General features: G+C 32.7%; 1 protein-coding gene across 3 annotated transcripts in view; it reads left to right on the top strand.

The window, feature by feature from the left end:
• LOC144856341 (uncharacterized) overlaps positions 1-26,365 on the top strand; it is a 125,942-nt gene that overhangs the window by 68,123 nt on the left and 31,454 nt on the right. For 2 of the 3 annotated variants that reach the window (XM_078714325.1, XM_078714324.1), the window contains exon 4: positions 17,545-17,627. In XM_078714325.1, the coding sequence (XP_078570451.1) occupies positions 17,545-17,627 (83 nt within the window). Of the gene's footprint in view, positions 1-17,544; positions 17,628-25,790; positions 25,919-26,365 lie in introns of those variants that run through there. The other variant, XM_078714323.1, reaches the window with a different exon arrangement.

The following is a 26,365-nucleotide window of genomic DNA, read 5'->3' as shown; positions in this document are numbered from 1 at the left end:
CATAACAAAATACTTTATTTTAAATCGAATATCTAATGACTCATATACTCAATGCCTGCAATGGAATGCAATTAATATGCAGTAAATAAACAAACATTCGTGACAGGCATGGGATAGCCGCCAAAATACAAGTTGAAATATTCTTTAATTTCCATTGTGTCGACTGCTAGTCAAAGTCAGGTGCTCCTGCTAAGATGACACAAACAGAGAATAAAATATTATTACCATATTGAAATTATCTCATGATAAACCTGTGATAGTTCATCATTGTATTATATTGTACATTATATTAAATTTCCAACTAAAGAGTAATAACATGAATTCTTTCTAAACTCTTAAACAAGTACATTTGATATAGATTATGAATGAGCAGGACTCCTTTTTCTTCCAATGGTCCATGAGATTAGTTCCCTTGTTGTTATTTTAGCTCATACATCTAGCACAGACTGGGGCTATTCCACTGAACACAATATTACATTTCATTCTTTTCACAAGCTGAGTTTTATTTATCCCTACCTTTCAATTCTGTGTTGTTAGTTCCTATTGCCAAGTCCTAGTCTAGTACCAAATCTGGTAATGATCCGTTTTTAAGTGTGTTTATGGTTTATTTATAACATCAAGGGATTTTCCACCTCAGCATTGGTAATTCCCATTGCCGAGTCTCGTTTACACACTGTACACCGGTTATGTAGTACCAAATCCGATCATGATCATCAGTTTTATTTATACCGAGTACTGTACGTTTATATGGTTTATTTATAACATCAAGGGATTTTCCACTTCAGCATCGGTAATTCCCATTGCCGAGTCTTGTTTACACATTGTACACCAGCTAATCTATACTAGTACAGTAGAACCTTCGTTTTACGTACCCTGATTTTACGTTCCCTTGATTTTACGTACGCTTAAAATGACCGATGACGTCATCCTTTTCTTACATTGAGGGCGCAATTTAACAACAACAAAGCACAAAGCCATGGCTGTGTGAGGATCTCATGTGCATTCCTCTACAGCAGCGACTGTTTTTATTGATAGAAAATACAACATTGATATTTTTATTTACAACACTTTATTTAAACTAAATCGCAAAGCCTGTATATAAAATATAATTTTCTAGGCCTCACATCTTACTAGGCCTGCTAGCCTGGCCTAGATTAGTCTAGGAAGGGCCTAGCTAAGCTGGTGACCACCTACATGCTGTAGGCAAACACGGCAGCCTTTTTAGCTACGATCTACGTATTTGGGGGTCAATTTAAGGTCAACCTTGATTTTACGAATCCCTTGTTTTACGTACGCCTTTCGGTCCCGTACCGTACGTAAAATGGAGGTTCTACTGTACCAAACATTACCAAATCCGGTCATGATCAATTTTATTTATACCAAAGTATTATACGTTTATTTGGTTTATTTATAACATATAACTTCAAGGGATTTTCTATTTCTGCATTGGTAATTCCCATTGCAAAGTCTTGTTTACATGATGTCTTCAGACTTTTAGTATGTAGCGACACACACACTAAAACATTTTGAGGAGCTCAGAATTGTTTTAGAGAAAGCTTGTACGTGAAAATCCCAGGATACGTGTATAAACCAATTGGACCAATAGTTTTTTTCACACTTTGCACAAAATTTCAAACTTTGTGGTATTCATCGCTTTTCAGGTATATTTTATATTAAAGGCTTTTTGTCAAATTTTGATTTTTTACGCAAAGTGATGCATGATTGCGTGTTATATGCCAATCTATCTTTTATTAAATTCGTATTCATTCCTCTATTTCTAACTTTTTGACATATTCTTGCTAACTATCATCAGATTGAAGATAATAGTATTTATATCCAGTTTAATATATTAGATCACAAATAAAATAAAATAAGATAATCTAGTTAGATGATCATCATCATTTAAGTACAGTAGAACCCCACTTTGGAATATTCCTATTCAGCGGACACACTATTATTAAGAGGCCACCGAACAATGGGAAATATATGTAAATATATACACTACAGCTAACCTCTATTAAGGGAACACATTTGAGAACAAACAAAATATCTCCTTAATAGAGATTTTTTGTGATTATTCATAAATCATAGTTTAATTTTATCTTAGTATTCATCAATTGATTTTTCTTATTTAGTTTTAATCTTTTGTTTGTAGTTATTTATAGCCATGGAATTTGTATCTTAATTCTATACTTATTCATAGCTGGTATTAATCTATTTGCGGTATACACTTTATTGAATGCTAAATTTAGATGGGAAAAAGCTCAGTTGAATATATCACATACAGCTTTTCTGTTCACAGCAAGAGACTGATAAATATAGCATTTAGTGAGATATCCTATCAACTGCAATTAAGTAGTAGTAAATATAGAATGATGTGGATGTACTAAATATATAAAACGTCTTGTTTATTTTTGTTTTCTAATTAATAATATTTCCAACATTTGTTAACATTTTGAAAATCCTTGATCTTTCCCAACATTCTAGATCTTTCCCAACATCATTGATCTTTCTCAACATCCTAGATCTTTCTCAACATCCTAGATCTTTCTCATCTTCCTAGATCTTTTCTAACATCCTTGATCTTCCCATCTTCCTAAATCTTTCCCAACATCCTGAATCTTTCCCATCTTCCTAGATCTTTCCCAACATCCTTGATCTTTCCCAACATGCTTGATCTTTCTCAACATCCTAGATCTTTCTCAACATCCTAGATCTTTCCTATCTTCCTAGATCTTTCCCAACATCCTAGATCTTTCTCATCTTCCTAGATCTTTTCTAACATCCTTGATCTTCCCATCTTCCTAAATCTTTCCCAACATCCTGGATCTTTCCCATCTTCCTAGATCTTTCCCAACATCCTTGATCTTTCCCAACATCCTTGATCTTTCCCATCTTCCTAGATCTTTCCCAACATCCTTGATCTTTCCCAACATCCTAGATCTTTTTCATCATCCTAGATCTTTCCCAACATCTTTCCAAACTTTCTTAACATCCTAGATCCTTTCCAACATCCTTGATCTTTCCCAATATCCTGGTTCTTTCCCAACATCCCAATATCCTGGATCTTTCCCAACATCCTAGCTTGTTACCAAAATCCTAGATCTTTCCCATCATCCTGAATCTTTCCCATCATCCTAGATCTTTCCCAACATCCTAGCGCAGGCCCGTAGCCAGGGGGGGTTTTTATGGTTCGGGCGAACCCCCTTTACAGCGAACCTCCCTTAACCGACTGCGAACCCCCATCCCCGACATGGCCAATACCTCACCCTCATCTTCGAAAATCCTCCAAATACGTTCCCCACACAGTACAAAAAGTTGTTCGTACTTGAAAAATTCGTAAACTCGTTCGGAATAACTCATACAGCACCTTCTTCCCTGTATGAGCGTACTTCGAGGGATACGTGTCTGTAAATTTCTAAGAGTTGCAAATGAATTGCCGATTTTAACCTGAAAAATAAATGTTTGGTCCCTGCATGTAACATGATATTGACGCGTCTCACAGCGAGCTGGGGCACGAACGATTCGTACAAAGGACACCGCTAGACAACTGCGTACCAATTGTTTAGATCATCACTGGCAGTCAGGCAGCATGCATAAAGTATATAGCCTTCCAACATACATCAGTATTTATGTGTGAATATGAAGTATAATGTATCATAGAGGATTATAGTGAATATTAATATTTTACACTATAATATCTATGGTACCATGTACTGTAGTTCACATTATGGCAGCCGATTACTTTTTTCTAGACCACCACCAATATCACCTATTTACATTGGCATATTTAATTTCCTCAACAAATTGCTGTAAATAAATATTATAAATAGAGCTATAATAAGAATTGCATTTGCCTTCACCCAGTGTGCTTTTTTCGGGGCTTCTCCTAGACGTACGTTCGCATTGAACTTATTGAACAAAATAAAATACCTAGTAAATGATAAAACAATCGGCGGTTCCGCACAGAGCACGCGCATCTAACATACGGAAACAAAATGTTATCGTCCTTTAAATAGTCCACAAGTCCAAGTACGATCGTTTTGCACATTGGTAGCATGCTGCATGAGAGTGTCTTTTCCGGCCATCTAGGGGTGTCATTTAACAAAATTCGCTTCGCCTCAGGCCCCACCCCCCAACAAAATTCGCTTCGCCTCAGCGGGGGTGGGGGAGTTGTGGGAGTGGACCCAAATACTTAGTGTCCGAACCCCCCCTTGACAAATCCTGGCTACGGCCCTGTAGCGCTTTCCAAAAATCATATATTTTCCAACATCCTAGATCTTTCTCATCAACCTCAAGCTTTCCCCTTCTAAATAAGTCTTTCTTCTTAACATGATGAAAGCTATACATTCAATATAATAACCTTGCAAAATATAAAAAAAGCAACACTTTTTTTTTACACTTTCTGTGCATTGGTACAAACTGATACACTAGATCTAACTTTATTACATTGGCTGTATGAATTATTCTAACTGTCGCCAAATGATTATATTTTCTATCATTTGATTAGTATAGGTATTTTTTTATTGTTTATAAGAAAAATTGGCATGTTTTCAAGGGGTATTTGAACTGTTTGACATTATGCAACATCTTCAAAATTAACAATTGTATGATGGAGAAACTGTCACAACATCAATTGGTAGTGAGCATGCATACATTTTTGAAATGTGCATGTATTGTACCACTAGCGAAAAAAAAGTTATTCTGTGCATGCTAAGTAACATTTCGTCATTTGCAGAATGACTGTTGGACTCAATAGCTGTTTCCTAATAATAGGTTAAACCATGCAACATTCAGAGGTTGCCCTTTCTCCACAACCCCTTCCGATTAAGGTGAACCAACAAAAGTAGTTCTTCCAAATTGGTCATGTAAAATCTATTTCCAACTTATTTTACAACTGTTACATCAATATAAAACCTCTGCTTTTCCTTCACCACATGTTAAGTTCCTTAGAATATTTTTAAGCTTTCACTTGTTTGTAATATTTCTGCCAAATATACAAACATACATTCATTTTCTCTTCATGTGTAATGATTTCCACAGCTGGTGAACACATTAAACATTGCCTTCCTTTCTCTGTCTACACTATTAAATTTATGTGACAAAAAAGGTGATGTACCCATATGGACATGATGTCATATCAGTACCATATTTGGGCATATCACTACCATATTTGGGCACATCACACGTTTTTTGTAAAACTAGTTTGATAGTGTAGACAGAGCTTTACAACACTTTCTTCAGTCTGATGTCAAAATGTACCCATCTCAACTTTCTTCTTTTATAAAATACAATTCTCTGTTTCACTTTAATATCGTTATATTGGTGAAGTTGTATATGTTTCAATGGGTTCGCTAATTAATAAACCAGACCAGATTTGTAATACAGTATTAATTAATTAATAATGAAAAATATTATTAAATACAGTACTATCCCAGAGATGATTTAAACTATAACACCATCAAGTATACCATGTTTGTCCAAGTAAGTCCTCTGTTTTTGTAAACTTTGTCATAAAAATATGGAACAATTTAGGAATCTTTTTTTATGAAATATTTTAGGGAAAAGAGATATTTCCAAATCATGAAAAAAATAAATCAAGGTACATTGCTAAGGCTCTGTCTACACTATCAAACTTTATGTTACAAAAAAAATGTGATGTGCTCATATATGGACATGATGATGTCATATCACTATCATATTAAAGCATACCACTACCATAATTGGGCACATCACACTTTTTTTTGTCAAACTAGTTTGATAGTGAAGACAGAGCTTAAGGATGTTAAATATATTAACATAATAAAAAAAGTCTGAAATTTGTGAGTGATTATGACCCCTTAGCCATGTCCCACTTTGTACATATCTTGTGGATATATGTTTTGGCATAGGAATCTAGTATATTGATGTAAAATGTTCTAGTTGTGTTAATGTATGACTGAGTGACCTTTCCGTTGGCAACCTACATTCTTTAGTGCATGGCATATATGATAACGGACATTTAGATTCTTACCACGAAATATCTACAATTATTTTATTTAATGTGCGAAAATTATTTTAATATAATTAATTAATTAATGTTCAAATTATAAGATAATAATAGAAGTTAATTTACATTAATATTCTGATGCTATATATTAATAATTATGAGCATATTTTATTGGTAACTGTTTTTATTTTTTCACATTTTTTTACACATGAATATATAGTATATAGCACACATATTTTATATGGTTTTACGCATTGATATCGAACAGTTTCATGGGCACATGATTCTGGGTGTGCATGGAATGATTTTCCGATTTTTACAGTTTTGTGGTCGCTTTAGACATCATGAAAACAAAATCCACAACGCTGTGTTTTAACACTCATTCATACGATTGTGGAAAACACGGAAGGTCAAGGGATTTTCGTGCTGTGCTGGTCCATAATTGTTGTATTTTATACCAAAGTTTCATGATTTTAAATGCAATAATAATTTTGCATAGTTTTTATGTATTTCCATTGTATTTATCTTCATTTCCATACATCCGTAAATGGACCAAATTTTCATGATAATTACGGAAATTTTGTAGTACCTCAGAACTTTTCAATTTGTCTTCATGTTTCAAGATCAGAGACATCAATACCAACATCAATATCTTCAGCAATACAGTATGTGATATATAAATCGTGCATTTATTATCAGTGTTTATATTACTCCTATATTTCATCATTGCCCTTTACATTGTGAATTTTCACAAACCAAATTACATAAAATCTCATCAAACTGTAATAGTTTAAGAGGTACATGGAAATATCTGATAATGTTCCATAATGACATTAAATCACCATTATGAAATTTCTCTTTACTGTAGATTGCGAATTATGTATTAGATCCATAATAGGCCTCCAGAGGATCGCAATCGGAAATTACATATTAGTATTTCACCGGTCGTAATGGACAGATTAATAGCGGCTATGATGCTAGTATAGTCTAGCTTATTGGAGCGGTACGTAATAGCGACTGAAATTCTCGACGTGTGGGTGGTGGAAGATAAAATATTTTTTTTTAAATATGTTTTTTTTTTATTATACTGTACAATTTCGGGAGAACAAAAAAACTTTTTAGTTTTTAATTGTTTTAAAAATACTAATACAGTAAGATAGATAAACATTGGATACAGCTATTCAAGGGACACCCCTGTCAAGGGGACATTTTCCAGTTAAATGAATAATAATAATATCGATTTTATACTACAGCCACCCTCTGTTTTCAGGGAACACCCTTTTTAAGGATAAACTTTGCTGGGTCCCGAAGGTGTCCTCTTAATAGGAGTTTTACTGTATAGTGGAATTTATTTTTAAATTGAACCCCTCCTTTGGGACACCTATTCAGGGGAAAGGGGAACCCCAATTCTGGATGTCCTTAGGAACACTTTATACTGTGAAACAAGTAAGGGACAATATTACCACTATATCTCTATTAAGGGGATATTTGTATTGGATCCCTGTTATTAATAGAGTTTTCTATTTCTATTTTGTTTACACAACAAACAGATAATTGATCCATGGAGTCTTTGGAGATACATTTACACATAAATTATTTTCATTGTCATAAAATTTATAAAATTTTGAAAAATTTACTTTTTAATTAAGGAATAAAATCACAAATGAATTATTAATTTTTGTCAGTTCTCAAGTAACGATATTGCACAGTTTGATTAATTTATGTTTTTACAAAAATCACTTAGTATTTCTTTTAATTGATTTATTATATGAAAGTTGTTGAATTGAAACGAGATTGATTTCAGAATCGTGCTTATCGATTTGCTAGCTATTGGCTATTTTGAGTCGTCATTAAAAGCAGAGGTTAATGGTTCATCATGTTTGCAGACAGTAATATTTTTATATAAATATTAATAAAATAAAGAAAAAGGTTAGGTACTGTTACCAGGGTGTTATCAGAATTTGGGAGAAGCACCAATTTAAATTGAAAATAGATTACCTCAATAAGATAAAAAATATATATAATAGTTCAAGACATATTAACTCGGTCTGTTTATGGTGGTGTTAATATCATTTGAGGGTGTGGTTTGCAGGTTTCATCATTTTTGAAGATGGGTTATTCAATGGATTTACAATACATGGAGTATAGGCTATTTCCTATTATCTAAAAGTACTTGGTTTGTGGATATTGGTGGTTTTCACAATGGCGAAGGGTGCACAATATTCTGTGCAAGTGAGGAAGGCTTGATTATAAATTTAGATATGATACATAGGTGGGATCTTGTTAATTTTAGATATTCAGTTGAGTTGAGCAACAATGCAATAATTGTGTGTAAAACATAAGGAAATAATCTTTAAAGGAAGTGTTTTTGTAATAAATTGTGGGGTGATCATCCAGGTACATATGGTCTGATCATTGAATTCATATGGGGTGATAATTGCAGGACGTATGGGGTGATAATTTCGGGACATATGGGGTGATAATTGCGGGACGTATGGGATGATAATTGAGGGACATATGGGGTGATAATTGAGGGACGTAAGGGGTTATCATTGAAGTAGGTAGTATATCCTGTTTCTTATATATATCCTAATCTGAAATTGTCATTGCTATGTTCACTCCTCGACTATATGTTGCACTGCTGCCGTGAGTCTGTTGTGTTCTAGTAGGAACCAGGTTTGCACAAACAGATATTCTAATAGTAACTGTCCCACCAACCAGGTTTTTACTGTTAAAATATTAAATCATGATAATTTATTACATGTACAGTATGTCAGATGTCTTCTTACATAGTATGGTAGCTGAGATAGGTTGGCACATGAACTATGTTAAAAGGACAAAATGGCATAGACAGGCATACTTCTACTAGATGTGAACAACAACTTAGGGGTCATATCTGACTATACAGTCCCCAGTAATTAAAAAGCATATATGTTTCATTGTACTGGGTAGAGGCATTTATTATTCATAAATGGGGTATTATGTTTCATAAGGCTAGGCCTTAGGTGATTGTTGACTTAGTTCTGTCTCACCTTTTAGTTATAAGTCCCCTTGATTTATCGCTTATTTCTCACATTCATGACATTGTATGATTGATATCATTTTTCTTGTTTGACTTTTTGCATCTTTAATGTTCATAGTTGAAAAATGTAATGAGGTTTATGACACTATCTTTATATTACTGTATCTTTGAATACACTATATTATTATTATATACTGTATATAAATCTGAGATTAAACTTTTATTGCCATAATTATATGTATATTGATCAGTGTGCAAAAAAAATGAAAACTATTTTCTATAAAACTTTTTGACTTGACAATTGCATAGTCTTATGAAAACAAAATTTATTCTGCACGGTTTTATATTTTAATTGCGAAACCTGGAAGTTAGACATTTTTTTGGTGTACTGGGTGGTTGCTTTGACAATAATTATGTTGTATAAATTTATGCCAAATAATTGTTTTTGTTTCTATGTAATTTCGGAAGCAATTATGGACCTTTTCATAGTAGGCCCTACTTGAGAACCCTGTAATGAGTGGTTGGTGTAGCATTGTCTGCCTGCTCTCAGTCTCTTAAACTGAGGACTATATTTACCTTTAAAAGAAACCTATACACTGTTGCTATTCATATGCGATATTTCTGATCGTTATTTTGCAGTAATTATAAGCATAGAATTACCATAATAAGGCTGTGACCTCTGTATAAACTAAATCAGTAATCCATCTCACAATCAGCAGTCTTTATTCCCAACTGATAAACTGAGGTTAGTCTTAATTCCAATCTGTAATTAACCAATTTTGTTCATTAACATTTTTCATTAGCATAGAGTAATCAATATTCAAAAAAACAGTGCAGCTGATAAATTCATTTCCGAATGAGCGTGCTTTATTACTCATTTCCAGAATTCAAGGGTTAATTACTTATTTTTTCGTGTAATAAACTTTAATATATTCAAACAGGTCATTGAAAATCATTCTTAAATTCAAATTATAAAAAAAAAATTTTTTTGTTCTATAAGTTAATTTCTGAGGATTTTTTTTATATAATATACTGTGATTTATATAATGATGATTTTGATGTTTTGTTTGCATAATGTTTGAATTAATATTTTGATATAACTTTTTTTGTCTAAATGCAACTCTCCCAATTATCGTATCTTATTTTTGGTTGGTAACATTATTTGAGAAATCAACATATTCTGAATACATGTGTAAAGTTTCTTTACAATTCATCATCAAGTGATTCAAAGTCTTTGGAGTACCATATGATTATAACTACTGTATCTCTGCTGTACCTCTATCTCTCTTCTACCTCTATCTCTCTTCTCTGGATAACATCATTTACAAGATTCTCATGTACTATGCAACATCCTTAATTTCTATGTAAATTTGGCCTAATTACGAAAATAGGGATACATTCTAAAAAACTACCCAAAATTATTATTTACCAAAATTATAGGTAAGTCTATTATGGTCAAATCAACAGCTCATGCCACCTCAAAAGTCCTGTGTCTGGGTTTGTTATCAAGAATACTGAAATTAATTACAGCAAATGAAGGACTCTGCTTTTGGAGAAAGTTGATATATAAACCTTTGCTTTTGCACATTTTTACATAATTATACTACAAACTTTCAATAGACAAGGTGCATACATACATATGGGTAGATATTATGTTAGTGTATAACGTTTGTATTAACAAACCCAATCAGATTTTAAATAGGCGTAAATTCACATTCTGTATGCACAGACAGAATGCTTCATGCTTGACTGGCTTGTTGGAATTACTACTCAATAGCTTGCTCTACTTCCTAAGCCCAAGTTCAAGGCTAGGCCATATAGCATATGTGTGTGAAAGGCCATTCTGTTGATGTGGCAATAGTTATACCGCCATCCTGCATCCATTTCAGCACATTTCATCATTTTTTGGTCCACTTTAATTAAGGCACTTTTCTTAATCCCACATTACCAATACTTTTTCTAAACCCCTAACATCTATTTGACATTTTATGTTCAAATATTAAAAAAATTTACACCAAAAATGAATTTTGAAGAATGGTCATTTCTATTATTCTTTGTCACTTTGTGTCTGGCATTTTTAGTAACATCTGTTCAAGTTTATTTATAGCATCAGCGATTATGTTGTATAGAATTTCTGTTTACAATTTTGATATTGTTTGTTTGTTATGTATGTTGATGGGAACTTTTTATTTCATCATAAGTGACATTTGTTTGAAGTAAACATGTCATAAATGATAATTATTATCTTACAAACAGAGTAACAACAGTCAATATACTTTATTGTAATGTGATTGACTACTGGAACTTTTTTTGTAAATTAGGAATTGTTATTAATTTATAAAGTGTACAAAGATATGGATTTTGTACCATAAAGAATATATTATAACATGATGAAAGTTTTGTACCATAGTGCTGCTTTTGTACCATGGTGCAGGTGTTTTGGTAGAGCTAGTGCTCCTAACATTCTTTTCCCATCTCAATCGCCGCCTGAAATTTTCTCATAGCTCACATTTTCTCAAATTGTATTTTTCAACTGTCAACTTGCATTTTTGAACTCTTAACTCTCTGTCTTAATAATGAACAATGTAAATATGTTTGCCATCATGCAACAATTGACTTATTCACTAATGAAGCCAGTGTTAGATTTAAACAAAGGAGTTTATGTTACAAAACGTCTCAGCCACGCGCCTGTGTGTGTCTTATAATTATTTCGCCGACAGGAGGTTGATTATATAACCACTTTTATATAGCAATTACTTCTGCTGTTACTGGCTGTGATAGGGCAAGCTCATTAATCGGCTGGTGTGCAATAAATAATGAAAGAAATCAAAGACCTAATTAAATCTGCTTAAAGGAGCTTGGCAGAACAAAAGGCCCTCGTTATTCCCGCCCAACCGAGAGCCAAACAATCATGCCCTGGCGAACAGCATGTACCTTGCTTTGTAATGCGAGATCTTGTATCGGTAACGTTTTGAATACACTCATACCAGGAGATGTCTAGCTCCACCGCCTACTGAGAATTGACCATCTAGGCCAACCACTCTGAGAAAAGCGTTAAAACTTTTCATATTTTGTCTGGAACTTAATCATCGCAATGGCATATCTGACCACAAGACCACCAGTACACAGTAACTCTAATTCTCACGTTAATAAATTGGAACATTTTTTGTGCAAAATTAACTTGTCCGATAAGGTGTTAGATTTCGTACAGTCATACCTGTTTGTGTCAAGATAATTATAATATTAACTGAGTGATGAAATAGTATTCAGTAGAAGGTTGTGTGGGTGGTACCATTATGTTTCAAAATTATTATAATATTAACATAATTCTGTTTATGCACAGAGGTATAAAATATTGTTGAATAAGTTAAAAAATGCATGTTGTGAGTTGGAAAATGTGAGTTTAGAGTTGGAAAATGTGAGTTTAGAGTTGGAAATTGTGAGTTGAGAGTTGGAAAATGTGAGTTTAGAGTTGGAAAATGTGAGTTGAGAGTTGGAAAATGTGAGTTGAGAGTTGGAAAATGTGAGTTGAGTTAAAAGTGCAAGTTGGGAGTTTAGAAATGAGATGCAAAATGGGGATGCCACAAAATGAACAATTTAAATTGTAAATGTTGATAAAATTCATATATGCCATACTGATAATATTTTAACATTGATAAATATTACAACACTGTGATTGTAATCAAATGTTTTTATCAGTATTAGTAATACATAAACATAGTTCCAAATATTGTCATGTCATAATGATAATATCATAAACAATGTGACCTTTATAAAGGACATTTCCTTGAAAGACATTACCACTAAACATTAAGTGAAAATAAAACGTGACTTTCTTGGTATAATTCATCGAACATAAAGACCATAGAAACTGGAATTCTTTGACAAGATCAAACGGAATGTGAAGAATTCATAAAATCCAGCAGGGTGCTTCCACTGAACCTTTAATAATCTTTCTGTTTACAAGTTATGTTTCGTTGTGTAAGGGTTCATAGAATTGTTGTAGACGCACACCAAGATATTGCTATGGCAAGATATTAATTGCTAGTCGACTAAAATGTAATTGGTTTTTTATGGCGTTATTCTGGGAAAAGATGGGCGACGTTGATTCCTTTCTTCTTTTCTTTATTGGCAATAAAAAGAATTGAAAGATAGATTATCGGTAATAATAGGACGTTTCCTTTTGTTGATAGGTTGAATGTTTATATTGTCTATTTCCTATGTGAGCCTATCCTTCTTTAGTTAAAGTCTAGATCACAAAATAGGCTACGATACCTTAAACTTGAAATCTTGTGATTGGGCTTGTATAGAGGTTTTGGTCATGAGAAAAATCTTGGTGCTGTGACAAAGATATGATTTGAACACAGGACCCTGGTACTTGTAAGCAAGCATACAAACATGATTCAGTGCCATTATTATAGTAAATGTCAGAGCAATAGATAAATCTATGATATAAGATACAATGTGGGAATGGGGTTGGTGTAGCGTTCTAGTCCAATTTCCTTTTAACACTTTATATTCTAAAACCGAGAATGCATATTGATGAGAAAATGGCTCTAAAAAAACATACACCAGAACCTTTCCTTTGGTACACCCTTATTCAAGGATTCCTTTAAATGTGGCCACTACTTCCCATGAAACAAACGAGAGGTAATAACTCTACAGCCACATCATATCATGTTGATACTAAGAAAGTAATCGTTAGGCTTCATGGAACCGTTGATAAAAAAAGTAATTCAGTTTTTGGAAATCACCACGTGAAAAAGGATCATTTACCTATTAGGCTCTATTAATTCAAAATAATGAATTTCCAAAAATGTAGACTTAATTCAAGTGAAAACGTATCAGTCTCAATGAGTAGATAATGTGTTATACAAGTCAAAGATGCTCTCCCAGGTGGAATACCAATCTGAGGAAAGTGTGTCATATTGTACCTTGTCAATCATACTTTTGTTTTTATTTTTGTAAAAAATGAATACTTGGTAAACTGAAAACACAGTTTTTAAATGTGATTGTTAAATTCATTGTAACATCTCAGTGATTGTCTTGCCTTATCTCAGAAGGTTTTTATAACACTTAGTTCAACTACAGGTCAGCAATATGTAGTTCACACAGTACGATCTAATTTTTTTCCATTTTTTTAAACTGATCTGACTAATGTGTTGGATTAAATGTACAGGTACATTGTACTTTAAGTTTAGGTTTTTTTTACTTCTTTGTTCTGTATTAAATGCTAACATATAGGGTAAGATTTATTCATGTAAAATACATCAGAGAGTTAAATGTCAAAGTTACTAAATTATAGTATAAAAGTATAGAGTTATACAATAGAATATCTCCTATATTCAGAAGATGCCTCTATTAAGGGGACATGTTCAACATTATGGTCAATCCCATAGAAGACACTACTTCCTATTATGGGGACACATAACGAGAAGAAATATGTTTTAACACTATGGCCAACCCCTATTCAGGGGACACTCGTATTAAGGGGACACTTTCTTGTGAAATAAACTTTCCCTATAAATCTTTCCTGTACAATACAGAACCATAACTCTGTAGGTCCCAGCATTTATGGTAACTGATTGAGGACACATTATTTTCTCTTCAACATCCCTGTGGTATAAATGTATCAACTGTGTGAGAAGGTTCTTCAATATAATAAATATTCTGTTAAAAAGGATATTTTGAAATGGACTACACATGTTTTTGATGTCATGGTTAGTTTGTATTTTAGTTAGTCATTATTATAATTATGCCCACAAAGACCAAAGTATACAAAGTATAACAATTTTAAAGTAGGTTGTTCATTTCATTATGACTTAAGCTCTGTCAACACTATCAAACTAGTTTTTTAAAAGTGTGATGTGCCCAAATATGGTAGTGATATGCCCAAATATGGCGGTGACATGACATCATTTTGTCACATAAAGTTTGATAGTGTAGACAGAGCTTTACGACAACAAACTTTCCAAACTTAAATCTATTGAATCCATAAGAATACATCAAGTGGAGCATATTTCTACAAACAGTGCAGAAACTATTGCTTTTGTAGGCGGTCTAGATGCTAGAAATCTAGTAGTCCACAGTTTTGTGATCTGGGAGTAAATTTGTCCAATTAACTTAACTCAAACTCATCATATCGGAATGTGGGTATCTTTTGGTTTGTTTTAATAATTTGTTGGTATGTCATATATTGTAGTAAAAATACATAAAAAATTGTAATGAACACAATGCTATATTCTTAGTAAACAAGAGGACCTATGTCTGGGAACTTGGTTCTGCAACCGTAGGAAATGAAGGCGGTCTAATTTGATGAAATGCTTGAGTAAGTGGTACCCACAGAGACCCTGTTGTTTGCTAAATTGGTCCACAATGGTTTCACGGTGTTTAAGTAGTTCAGTAACCAGTGTCTCATGATCTTACTGTGACCTAAGTTCAGACCATGCGGCTTGAACACAGCTTCAAATCATCAACGAATCTCTTCTAAATCTAGGACACAGAAAGTTTATTGTAGATGGTCTTGTTACTCCCAAACATACTAAGATATATTGTCTCGTACAAATGTTAGGCTGCACATAATTACTGTTACATCTCAAATGTGCATTACTGTTATGAGAACAAGATTCTCTACATTGTAGGAAGTTTAAACAGGTGCAAAACGATGTAGTCTTAGCCTTAAAGTTAAGTGGGCTTCCCTAGGGTGGAACCACCTTGCCAACTACTAGGGTCCAGGGATAGAGTGCTATACTGGTGGTCTAACAATTTCATTAAAAAAATGGATATTGTATATTATTTTCATAGAATATTAATACAGTTAAAGCTCAGATTTCTGGCCTAAAGGAAGTTTCATTTCTGATTAATTCACAAATGCTGGTGTAGCCTGGGGTCTAACAGTATGACAGTGGTGGTCGGTAGATTTAATTTTAAACTTTTAATAGTATATTAAATTTTTAGTTTACATTGCCTGTAGGTATATAGTCTGAGATGTAATTAAGTTTTTTCCTACAATAGTATAACCAGTGTGTCTTTTACCATCTACTGTTGAAAGTAATTTTCCATAAAACACACCTTAATTTTAAATTATTACAACACACAGTATACACCCATACATACATACATTAAAGGACACCTTCAGATCCCAACAAAGTACTATATCCCTAAAACAAACGGTTCTACTGTATATTGTGTTTGTATGTGAAAACGTAACAGTATACACAAATAATTTTATTTAACTATTGCTTTTCTCTCTATAAAAACACAAATAATGTAGTAACTGTATTCAAATATGTATAAAACACATATAAGTGCTTTTCTCTATAACAACACATAAATAATGTTACTAACTGTATAAGTATATAACACATTATGTATTATTCCCTTACTTATAACACATAAATAATGTTACTATAAAGTATATAACACATTATGTATTATTGCCTTACTTATAACACATAAATAATGTTACTTAACTATTTATAACACATAAATAATGTTACTAAACAATGTTACTAAATATAGTATATAACACATTATGCATTATTGCTTTTCTCTCTATAACACATAAATAATAATACTACTCTATTCATATAAGTATAAAACGCATTACATATATTGCTTTTCTCTCTATAAATAAATATAAAAACACAATAAAATGCTCTTTAGACTAGAAATATCACCTGAAGGACAAACCCATCAATTGGCAGTACTTATTACTTTACATTATTATAATTTACATCACTAAATAGGCTTAAACTTGTCATCACGTTATCGTTAAAACTCAATTTCATTTCGGACAAGCGTGGCAGGTAAATTGTCATGTTATACAAGGCCTGTCACATTACGAGTGCAGTTACAACATTTTCTTTTTGATGAGTTATTAATCTCCTCGTTTAATTTATTGTTTATATAGTTTCTTTAGCTGCTATATATTGCTAGTCAGTATAAATGACTATATCCCAAGGATGTCTTTTTCAACATATAGAGCTTTTGACTTCGTTTCCTATTACATTAGATTTCTAATACTTTAAAACTCTTCTATTGGGACACCTCTATTCAGGAATACTTCTATAAAGACGATACTTTTCTGAAAAACAAACTGCCAACCCCTATTAAGAGAACATCTTCATTTTTGTGAGTTCCAAAAATTCACTTTAATTAATGGCGATTCCACTGTAGTCCAAACCACTGCTATCTCTATGCTCTAAATACAAGAAAATGGATAGTTAAAGCAAATAACAATATTTATCTTTCTTTATCATTTTGATTTAGATTTTTGCTTATGTTATTTGTATCTTCATTGTGTAGTTTGCCTTTATGGTTTATAAATAATCTTATTTTAAATACTACTCTATAAAGGGCCTGCCTCACATTGCATTATGTAACATATATGATACTGTATTAAGGAATTTGCCTAAGATACTAGACAAATAATGCCATATGTGTAGATACAGTACAGAGAATCGGGTGCAATTTTTACAATGTTACTAATTATTGTTTAAAAGTTATATTTGATAATTTGTTTTCTAAATAGGTTAATCGTTAACACCATTCCGGGTGAACTAATTTGTCATACAGTGTTGGCTGTTACTGAAGTTCAAGCCAAGTTCTCACTCGGTAAGTGGTGCCACTTTTCGTGACTTTAAATTGCTTTATAATCTCACCGACTCTGTGGGTTACACCTCCCGCTTCTGAGCTTTTTAATTTGCTTAGTTGATACCGAAGACTCTATTGGTAATTTAGTAATTAATTAGGTACAACCTATTTAACTTTAGGCTTATTAATTACAATATCATGACTGTATTATGAGACAAGGATGTAATATCCTAATTAAATATAAATTCAAACTACTTTTTCAAAAATGTCTGATTCAAAGTTCAATTAATGTGTCACAGTACTGATGCTCTTTATCAGAAGTACTTACATCTAGTGTACCCTTGTTCAAGCTTATAATAGATTTCCATCTAACAATTATTAGATCACACTCTCATGACCCTCTCTTCTTGCCCCTCTCTTTTCTCCTTCCCATCTCTTCTTTCCTCTTCTCCCCTGTCGCTCCTCTCTTTTTGTCCTGCCTCTTTTCTATCATTCCTCTCTTTTCTTCTTCTCTCTTTCCCCTACACATCTCTTCTCCTTGTCTCTCTCTTCTCTCCTGATCCACGCTTTTTCTCTCTTCTCCTCTGTCCCTCTCTTTTCTCCTGCCCTCCCCTCTTTTTCTCCTTGTTCCTCTCTTCTCCATGTTCCTCTCTTTTCTCCTTCCCTCCTCTTCTCCTTGTCCCTCTTTTCTTCCCTGATCCACTCTTTTCCTTTGCTCCTCTCTTCTCCATGCTCCTCTCTTCTCCATGCTCCCCTCTTTTCTCCTTCCCTCCTCTTCTCCTTGTCCCTCTCTTCTTCCCTGATCCACTCTTCTCCTCTGCTCATATCTTCTCCCTGCTCCTCTCTTTTCTCTCATCCCTGTCTTTTATTCTTTAATTCCCTCCCTTCTCTTTTATTCCTCGCCCCTCTCTTCTCCCTTTCCCTCTATTCTCCCCTTGTCTTCTCTTTCCTCCCCTTCTAAATTCGTGGTCTTCATTAAGCTCTTTCGTAGGTGGTAATCCAACTAATATTCCAACTTCTTTTTGAGAAATATCTACTGTATTTATTTAATGTTTTAATTAGAGTACAAAAACAAACATTGTTTTATTATTAGCAATAACATGTAAAAACTTTACCAACACATGTTTTCACTGACGTCTGTAACAATACAGATGGTATAAGTCAACCAATTACACGGCCACGTGTTTAGAGTTGAATAGTTCACGAAATCTGTTACAACCAATCGGAGTCTTCGTTAGTTGTAGCATCAGTGCTTATCGGTAAAAACCAATCACAAGCTGTGTTTGTTTAATAGAGCATATATTAATTAGTAAGATTAATTATATTTTTGTATATCACCCAAGCTTATATTCACACACAGTAGTGTATTCGAGTTTTGATCAAAGTACGTAGGATACTGAGTTAAGGGGAGGGGTTCATTATGTGTTTTTAGCTTGGTACTTTTAACTTCATAATAAAGTTGTAGTAGGCTACATAGGCATGTTGATATATGTGGATAAAAGGAGCCAACCTAGCACCACCCTCCCAAATCGTTCGGTTAAGTTGGTACTTGAGTAATAGGCCCCTACTTTAAAATCCTATATCTTCTACTGTGTCAGAATGATGCCTCACCCTTCTACGCATATATCACTACTATAGTACATTGTTGGCCCTTGAAATGGCTAAATGCATTCTTCAGTATACATTTGTTATACACATTTTTCAATTATTTTCGTCAGTTTAGCTGTACCCTTATTTAAGTAATTGCATACTACCGTATTTAGACTTCGAATTCATTAAAATATACTGTATCTATGAAGAATTATGTGACATGACGTATATTGTAATTAGTGAGGTATTTCGTTTAGATACGTCATTGCAGAAAGTATTATGCTTACACTGTCAACCTTTGCTGGCAGCTAGTAAAATGTGTGTGTACTTTCTTAATCATTTAAATAATGTCCACCAGTTATACTCTCGTTAACCCTAAAGGTACAAAAAGCTATTTGGATCATGATTAAAAACTCTTAAATCCTTACAAACAAATTACTAGACTAATACCTATTATTGCACAATCTTTTATGCCTGATTTTACAATGTGCAATTAAGACATTTTTTTCCTTTTTCTGATGACAAATATTGACGCAAAGCCTACGTAATGTCAATGCATCATACACATTAAAGAGCAACTCTACGTTTACAATTGATAACAATTGAATTCTGGAAAGGTTTGGCTGCAAAATATGACCGTTTTTTCTGACACTTTTATGTTTTTAAATACAGAAAATATATATATATACAGAACATATTCATATTTTTTTAGAAGAACCTTCAAATATAAGTAGAGTAGAACGCCTTTATTCATTCCTGAAACACCCTTATTAAGGGGACACTTTGTTTGGTGTCCCCTTAATAGGGATCCTACTGTATTACATTATTTGACACTGGAGAAACCTGTATTCATCTAGAAATATTGTTTAGCTAAGAGATATCGAAAAAGCGTTTCAAATTTAGTGTTAGTAATTCGGAAATTCCAATGAAAATTCCAAATTCTGACAGTCAACTACACAATTTTAATAATTTAATATATCATTAATTTGACATTCATGTACTGTATACTGTGTTTCTGTTTATCAGTCGGAAATAAATGTATAAACAACGACAACAAATGTACAGAAATTTTGCAATAAATCCTACAATATGTTACACTTCTAGTTTATTAACAGAAGAAACTTAATTCCCCTTTGAAATGACTTTTGGATAAGGTGATGTGAATTAAATGAGATGTGATGACGTTTACAGGCGTGTGACGCAAGTCTTGACTGTAATGCGTGACTTGTCAGTCATCAATATCATTGTTAAAATCTAGTTTTACTAATGACAAACGCATAGGGTTTCCTACATTGTTAATTTTTTGTTGTCACAAAGCGGCATGTATTGTTAGTAGTGTGAGTAGTATTGCTTCAAGTCAAGCTGACCTTTTTGTTGTTTGAGGTTTTGTTTTAGCGGAATTGTTGTTGGTTCGAAGAGAGGAGGAGGAGGGTAGGCGTGTGGGGATGTTGTGTTGTGGGGAATATGATTGTTTCCTAATGTTATTTCATGACATCATAGCATATCTATCTAATTCTTTTAGGCTTGTTTTAGTAGGTGCTTGTTTGTGTGGATGTGGATTTGTGAAGTAATATGAGAGGTGTTGTATTTTTGGCATGTTACTAGTGTCCGAAGATGCTAATTCATGACGTCAAGGCTGACCTTTTAATTGTTTGGGATTTTGGTTTGGGGGGTGGTTGTTGGTGCGGATAAGGTAGGAAGGAGTGGTTTATGAGGGATGTAGCAGTGGCTAAATGTGGACTTGTTATCTACCACTCCACTACAAAATTGTATAATAATTGCATAAACCTTATAAATGTCACCAAAATGAATTTTTAATTCTGGAATATTCAAGAAATTAAATTCTTTAACATTGAATCAAAAAATTAACTGCGTTGCAATAATTATCATTACTCAGCAAAAATGTATTTTTTACATTATTCCTATATTTTCTTAAATTTGTTGTTTATGCCAATTCATTGTCTTGTGATTGGATGGTGACATAATAAACGTTAAAGAGCGTGTGTTACCCTCGATAGTACCAGATGAAACCGAACCACAAGATGCACCAGATACAACCAGTCTACCAGCATCTATCATGGTAGTAAAATTCTAGCGTTTTATCTTGGCAGAGATTTGGGTTTTTTCTATACCATATTGGTCTTGTGATTGTGTCCTGTGATTTGTTGAAGGCCATGAATAAGCTTTTAATTCAGGATTTTCTCTGAATATTAGATAATAATCCAACCTTATTTTTAATTATCGTTGTTTGTGCTGCTTATAGTACCTGTAGTTTTTATCTTGGCAGCAATGTTACCAAAGTGGTATTGCAATTTTCCAAAAGTTGGAAATTTAGATATTTATTGGAAGTGTTGTGAATCTTGCAATCTTTGCTTTGATTTTTTATTTTTTTTTTATTATACCAAATCAATCTTTTGATCATTTGTTCTCAACTTAATCATTGATTATTGAAATTCAGTATTAACTATTACATTTATTTCCGTTTCTTCAATAGAAAATTATTTTGATTTAAAGACAAAAATAGAAATACATTAAAACCTCTATTAAGGGGACATCTTCACATTACTATGATACACATTTTTTATGTTAAACTGTATTATTAAAGTAGAGCATCTTTGACCTGGATCCAGTTCAAGTTCGCGTCAGACTGCGCGTAGAGAACTAATGAATTTTCGTGCGCATTTTGAATAAAATAATTTGTACATAGCCACATGGAGCTTTGTGAAAACGAACATTGAGATGAGATTTTATATTAGTGTGAAAGACGATGAAATTTAGTGTTTTCAAGTTCGTCTTGTGCTCTTGCTGTCTCTTCTTCGTACCTTAATCACTATTTAACCCTCTTGAAATGCCAGACGATTCTGTAGTTGTAGTGTGGGTAACCCACTCTAGTCAATTTAATAGGATCTTATCCACATAAACACTTCAACCTTTATGCATCAAGTACTCTGCCAGCTGAACTCAATTGTAATAAACCTTTATTTTAAGTATGCTCTAAACAAAGTAAAGACTTTTTTCTGTAATAATAACACACAAACAACTTCTTCAACCCATCTGCAACCTATGGAATCCTAATGACTTGAATAACAGCTTTTCATTAAACTGAGAAAATTACCTTTTAAGTTATAAACAAAGTAAAAAAACACCATCTGTGGTGAAGAATTCTCTTTATCTTGTCCACACTTGTAAGGTTTAGCCATCCTTAATCTATTCATTGATCAGTTTCTTTGTATAAGGCCATCAACGGATGTGCTCCAGCCTACATATGTGACATCATTACTCCGTCAACCAACTCTTCGCTTCGTTCATCCTGCAGACTTCTTCTAAAACCTGGACCCCGTTCCAGAACTCGGTTTTACGGTGATCGTGCTTTCGCTGTCGCAGCCCCAAAACTCTGGAACACTCTACCCCTCGAAATACGCTCATCAAAATCTGTAATCACATTTAAAACTAAACTCAAAACTCATCTCTTCAGAGAAGCATAATCACACGCTACTACTTGCACAGATCTTGGAAAACACAGCGCTTTGAAACCTTTGTCTCTTGCGCTTTATAAATGTTATTTATTATTATTAAATGTTATTTATTATTTGGGGACAATAACAATTTGTCATTTAATTGTTGATGACAATAATTGCAGTTAATCCTGATATTCAAGTTTGTGACAGCTGAAACTGGTAAAGTTTGCTTTTAGACTAAACATTTTATAGTTCATAATATGTTGGCAAATACTAGTGAATTACATTCATTTTATTTGTTTAGACTTAATTTACTTTAGTATGATGACGTTAACCCCAAACTTTTTCTCTTTAGTTGGTGTGTCCCAAATTTTATTTCTTTCCTAGCTGAAATGTTGTAAAATATTTAATGTATAGATTCACTAATAAGGTGCAAAATTATAAATGCATTCCCTTTGAAGCACCAATGTGGTGGTAGGCATTTGTTGCCTTGCATCTTAAGACAATTGGTGTAGCACCTGCCCTTTTTCTAAGCCCTGGATCTACGAATGAACATGTTATTACAAGCACCACTGTGGTCTCCCACACTGGTACTATACTGTATATTTATGGATTGATGCTTTTGGGTAAAATACTACATTTGCATGACAAACCCTGCACCCCCTTGCTGACCTGGATATACTCGTTACTAATGAACATTCATGTCATGTGAACATGCCTCACATGTCTTACATGGAGCTGCTTTCCTCATCTTTAGAGTTTTTAAATGATGTAGATTTGATTAATTTGTAAAATAGCATCCACAAAACAATTTATCTTTTGTGTGTCTGTCAAAATAAAAAATGGTTATTAAAAAAAGATGTAATTGTGACTGATTCATGTAGCGTTCCTTTTAAACCGTTATTGATTTTATTCTGTCACTGAGCCTTCAACTGGCATCAATGGAAATTGACAACAATACATACATAGTCGGTATGACTCCCAGTTTCTGTTAGGCCTTTTGTTGTTATAATAGGTCTATTGTCTCTAGGCACGCGAACAGCTCTGTCATACTTTGTAATTATTGCCATCGAGAGGTCTTTTTGTTTTGTTTTCACCTGATTGGCTTGGGAATTTATTGTGCCCTAGTTTCTCATAGCGACACCTCGTTAGAATGCGCTGAAATTTAATTAATATAGCCTAATTTAAGTAGCAAGGTCAGAAATAAATTAATTATATAGTTCTACTATTGTTTTTCACCGATTCTGTGTGGTTTTTGTCTGATTGGTTATCCATACAATAGTCATTATTGTTTGAAATGAATTGATACGCAGCCTGTATCAATTTTGTGTTTTAATTTGAATATTTAATTTTAATTAAAATTATCATTAATTTTTTAATTATTTTACATGTACTAATATAAAATGAACCTAAATCAGCATAATAATATTTGTTATAGTTATGAATTTAAATAACATTTTTTTTGCTTTTTAAAATCATCAAAAATAATTTAATTTGTTAATGTTTTATTTAGATTTTGCAATAAATAATGCTAAAAGCTAAAAAACAAATAATATATTATTGGTTATTATTATTATAATTTATAGTTTTTTAATATAATATTTAATTATTAAATTTAATTTAGAAATAGATAGATTGATATACATTTTTTAAGGAAACAATCCATTTTCACTAAACCATTAAGTAAGTTAAAGTAAAAATAAATTAATAAAAAAACAAAAAAATTATAATTTTCATCATACTAAGTATACTTGGATTTCTAAAGCTTTTCATATTGAATAATATATTTAAAATTCAATATTATATTGTAAAATCAACTATACGTAATTCTAAAAAATAGTAATTAGAGAACAGGTTTACAAATTTACATGAATAACCTTGATACAATCATGTTTTTATGTACAAGTAATTTGTTTAGGTTACCATGGAAACTACTACAACATTTTGTAAAAGCAGTCTTGCACCGTGAATTGCACTTTCGTATTGCTGCAACGACGCCGTAGTATTTACCAGATTGTTTACTATAGTTGCTTAGTGGCCAGACCTTATAAATGAGAATACGATTATAGTGTCCATGGCAACATGTGATTGTTGAGACATTTGTATGGAAATTGTGAAGGCCACGTTTTTGTCAATTGCTAATTGTAAATATTGGTCCCTAGAGCTTCTTCAAATAATTAAAATACATAGTCTATTTTTAGCTTGGAATATATTTTACATAAAAAAACAATCATCAGTTCTATTTTTTCCTAATCCTGTGTCAAAATAAACAAAAATGAATTTACAGTAGGATGCCTTGATAATAATTATATTTAAGAATCACCTATACCACATTGAGGGAGGAAAGAAAGCAGTGATATCCAATCAGATTTTAATATATAAACCCTCAGTGGTATAATGGTAGGGCACCTGCATATTAATCAGAAAAGTCCAAGTTCAAATCTCTATTGCATAGACTTTTTTACTCACAAATGCCTCTTTCTTCGTCTTTTACACATTATATCTCCATATATTGAGATCACTATTGTACTTCAGTTAAAAAATACTCTATAGAAACAGTTTTGACGATTGAGGCTGAAATTAATTGAGGATTTCAAAACAGTTTTTAAGATTAACTCTCTTTTTGTGGTTTTTTTTTTAATATACAGGATGGCTTCTTTAAGTTTTAAATCTATTCTTTCCTCCTCAACACATACAGAACCTTAGTTTCTCTCTTTTTATTTATGATTTTATTGTTTTGTTTATTTGTCATAACCTTTCATAGCCTATTGTTTGAATCTGTGTGATCAGTCTGGTATTTGTACTTTCCACGTAATAAACACACAATTGATGCGGTCTAGACTTTTAAATGTTTGTTATTTTACAAAGACAAAAGCCTTTAACAATTGTTGTTTGGTATTGTACCTTTTTTTTAAAATGCCCTACTTTTTTTTCAGAAGAGAATCTTGTATTATTATTATTCCCATTTCACTCTCAATTATTTGATATGATACGCATTTTCAGTGCATATATTCTTCAAGCTTACACTGACTAGTTTGTTTTTGGTTTTTGCTTGGACAATGATTACTAGTGTTTGTAAAAACACAAAGACAACTTTTCACAAATTGAATTTGTTTTCTGTTTCAATGAAACAAAGAAGATAGACAGAGGTTCTACTATTGAGAGATTAACATTGTAGAGCAGGATTGAAAGTATTGCTTTTTGTGTAACATGTGTGGACGAGAAGTTTCACATCAAAACAAAGGAACAAATCGTACAAAGAAGCTGTTTACACGCTCCTTTCTCTATCAGAAGTACAGTTATGTTTTGATTTCAAACGCAAAGGAATTACCACATTCAACAAACATTGTAATCTAGTTGGAATGCTTTCCATCACTTCAAACTTTACAAATCAGTTAAAGTTATATCAAAAGTAGCTCTGTGTTATACCAATCAGATGTAACTTTGATGTGTGAACTCCGTTTTATGCAAACTTAACTCTAGTGGGTCTGAACACAACTATTGTCCCAAGAAAACCAATCATTTATTATAGGGATCTTCAGTGGTGTTCTATTGGTTTGCTTGCAGCTTGGTTGGTCTGTCCACTGACTTTGATTGAAATGAAAGAAACCCACTGTAGGTTTGGTCATTTCGATACTATCTGTATGGATGCATGGAATAGGATAAACGGAAGATAAAAAATATACAAAGATAATAGGTATAGATCATTTT

Source organism: Antedon bifida, chromosome 11 (assembly GCF_963402885.1).
Source record: "Antedon bifida chromosome 11, ecAntBifi1.1, whole genome shotgun sequence".
NCBI lineage: Eukaryota > Metazoa > Echinodermata > Crinoidea > Comatulida > Antedonidae > Antedon > Antedon bifida.
The sequence above is the reverse complement of the archived record's forward strand: the minus strand, read 5'-3'. Positions and strand labels throughout refer to the sequence as shown.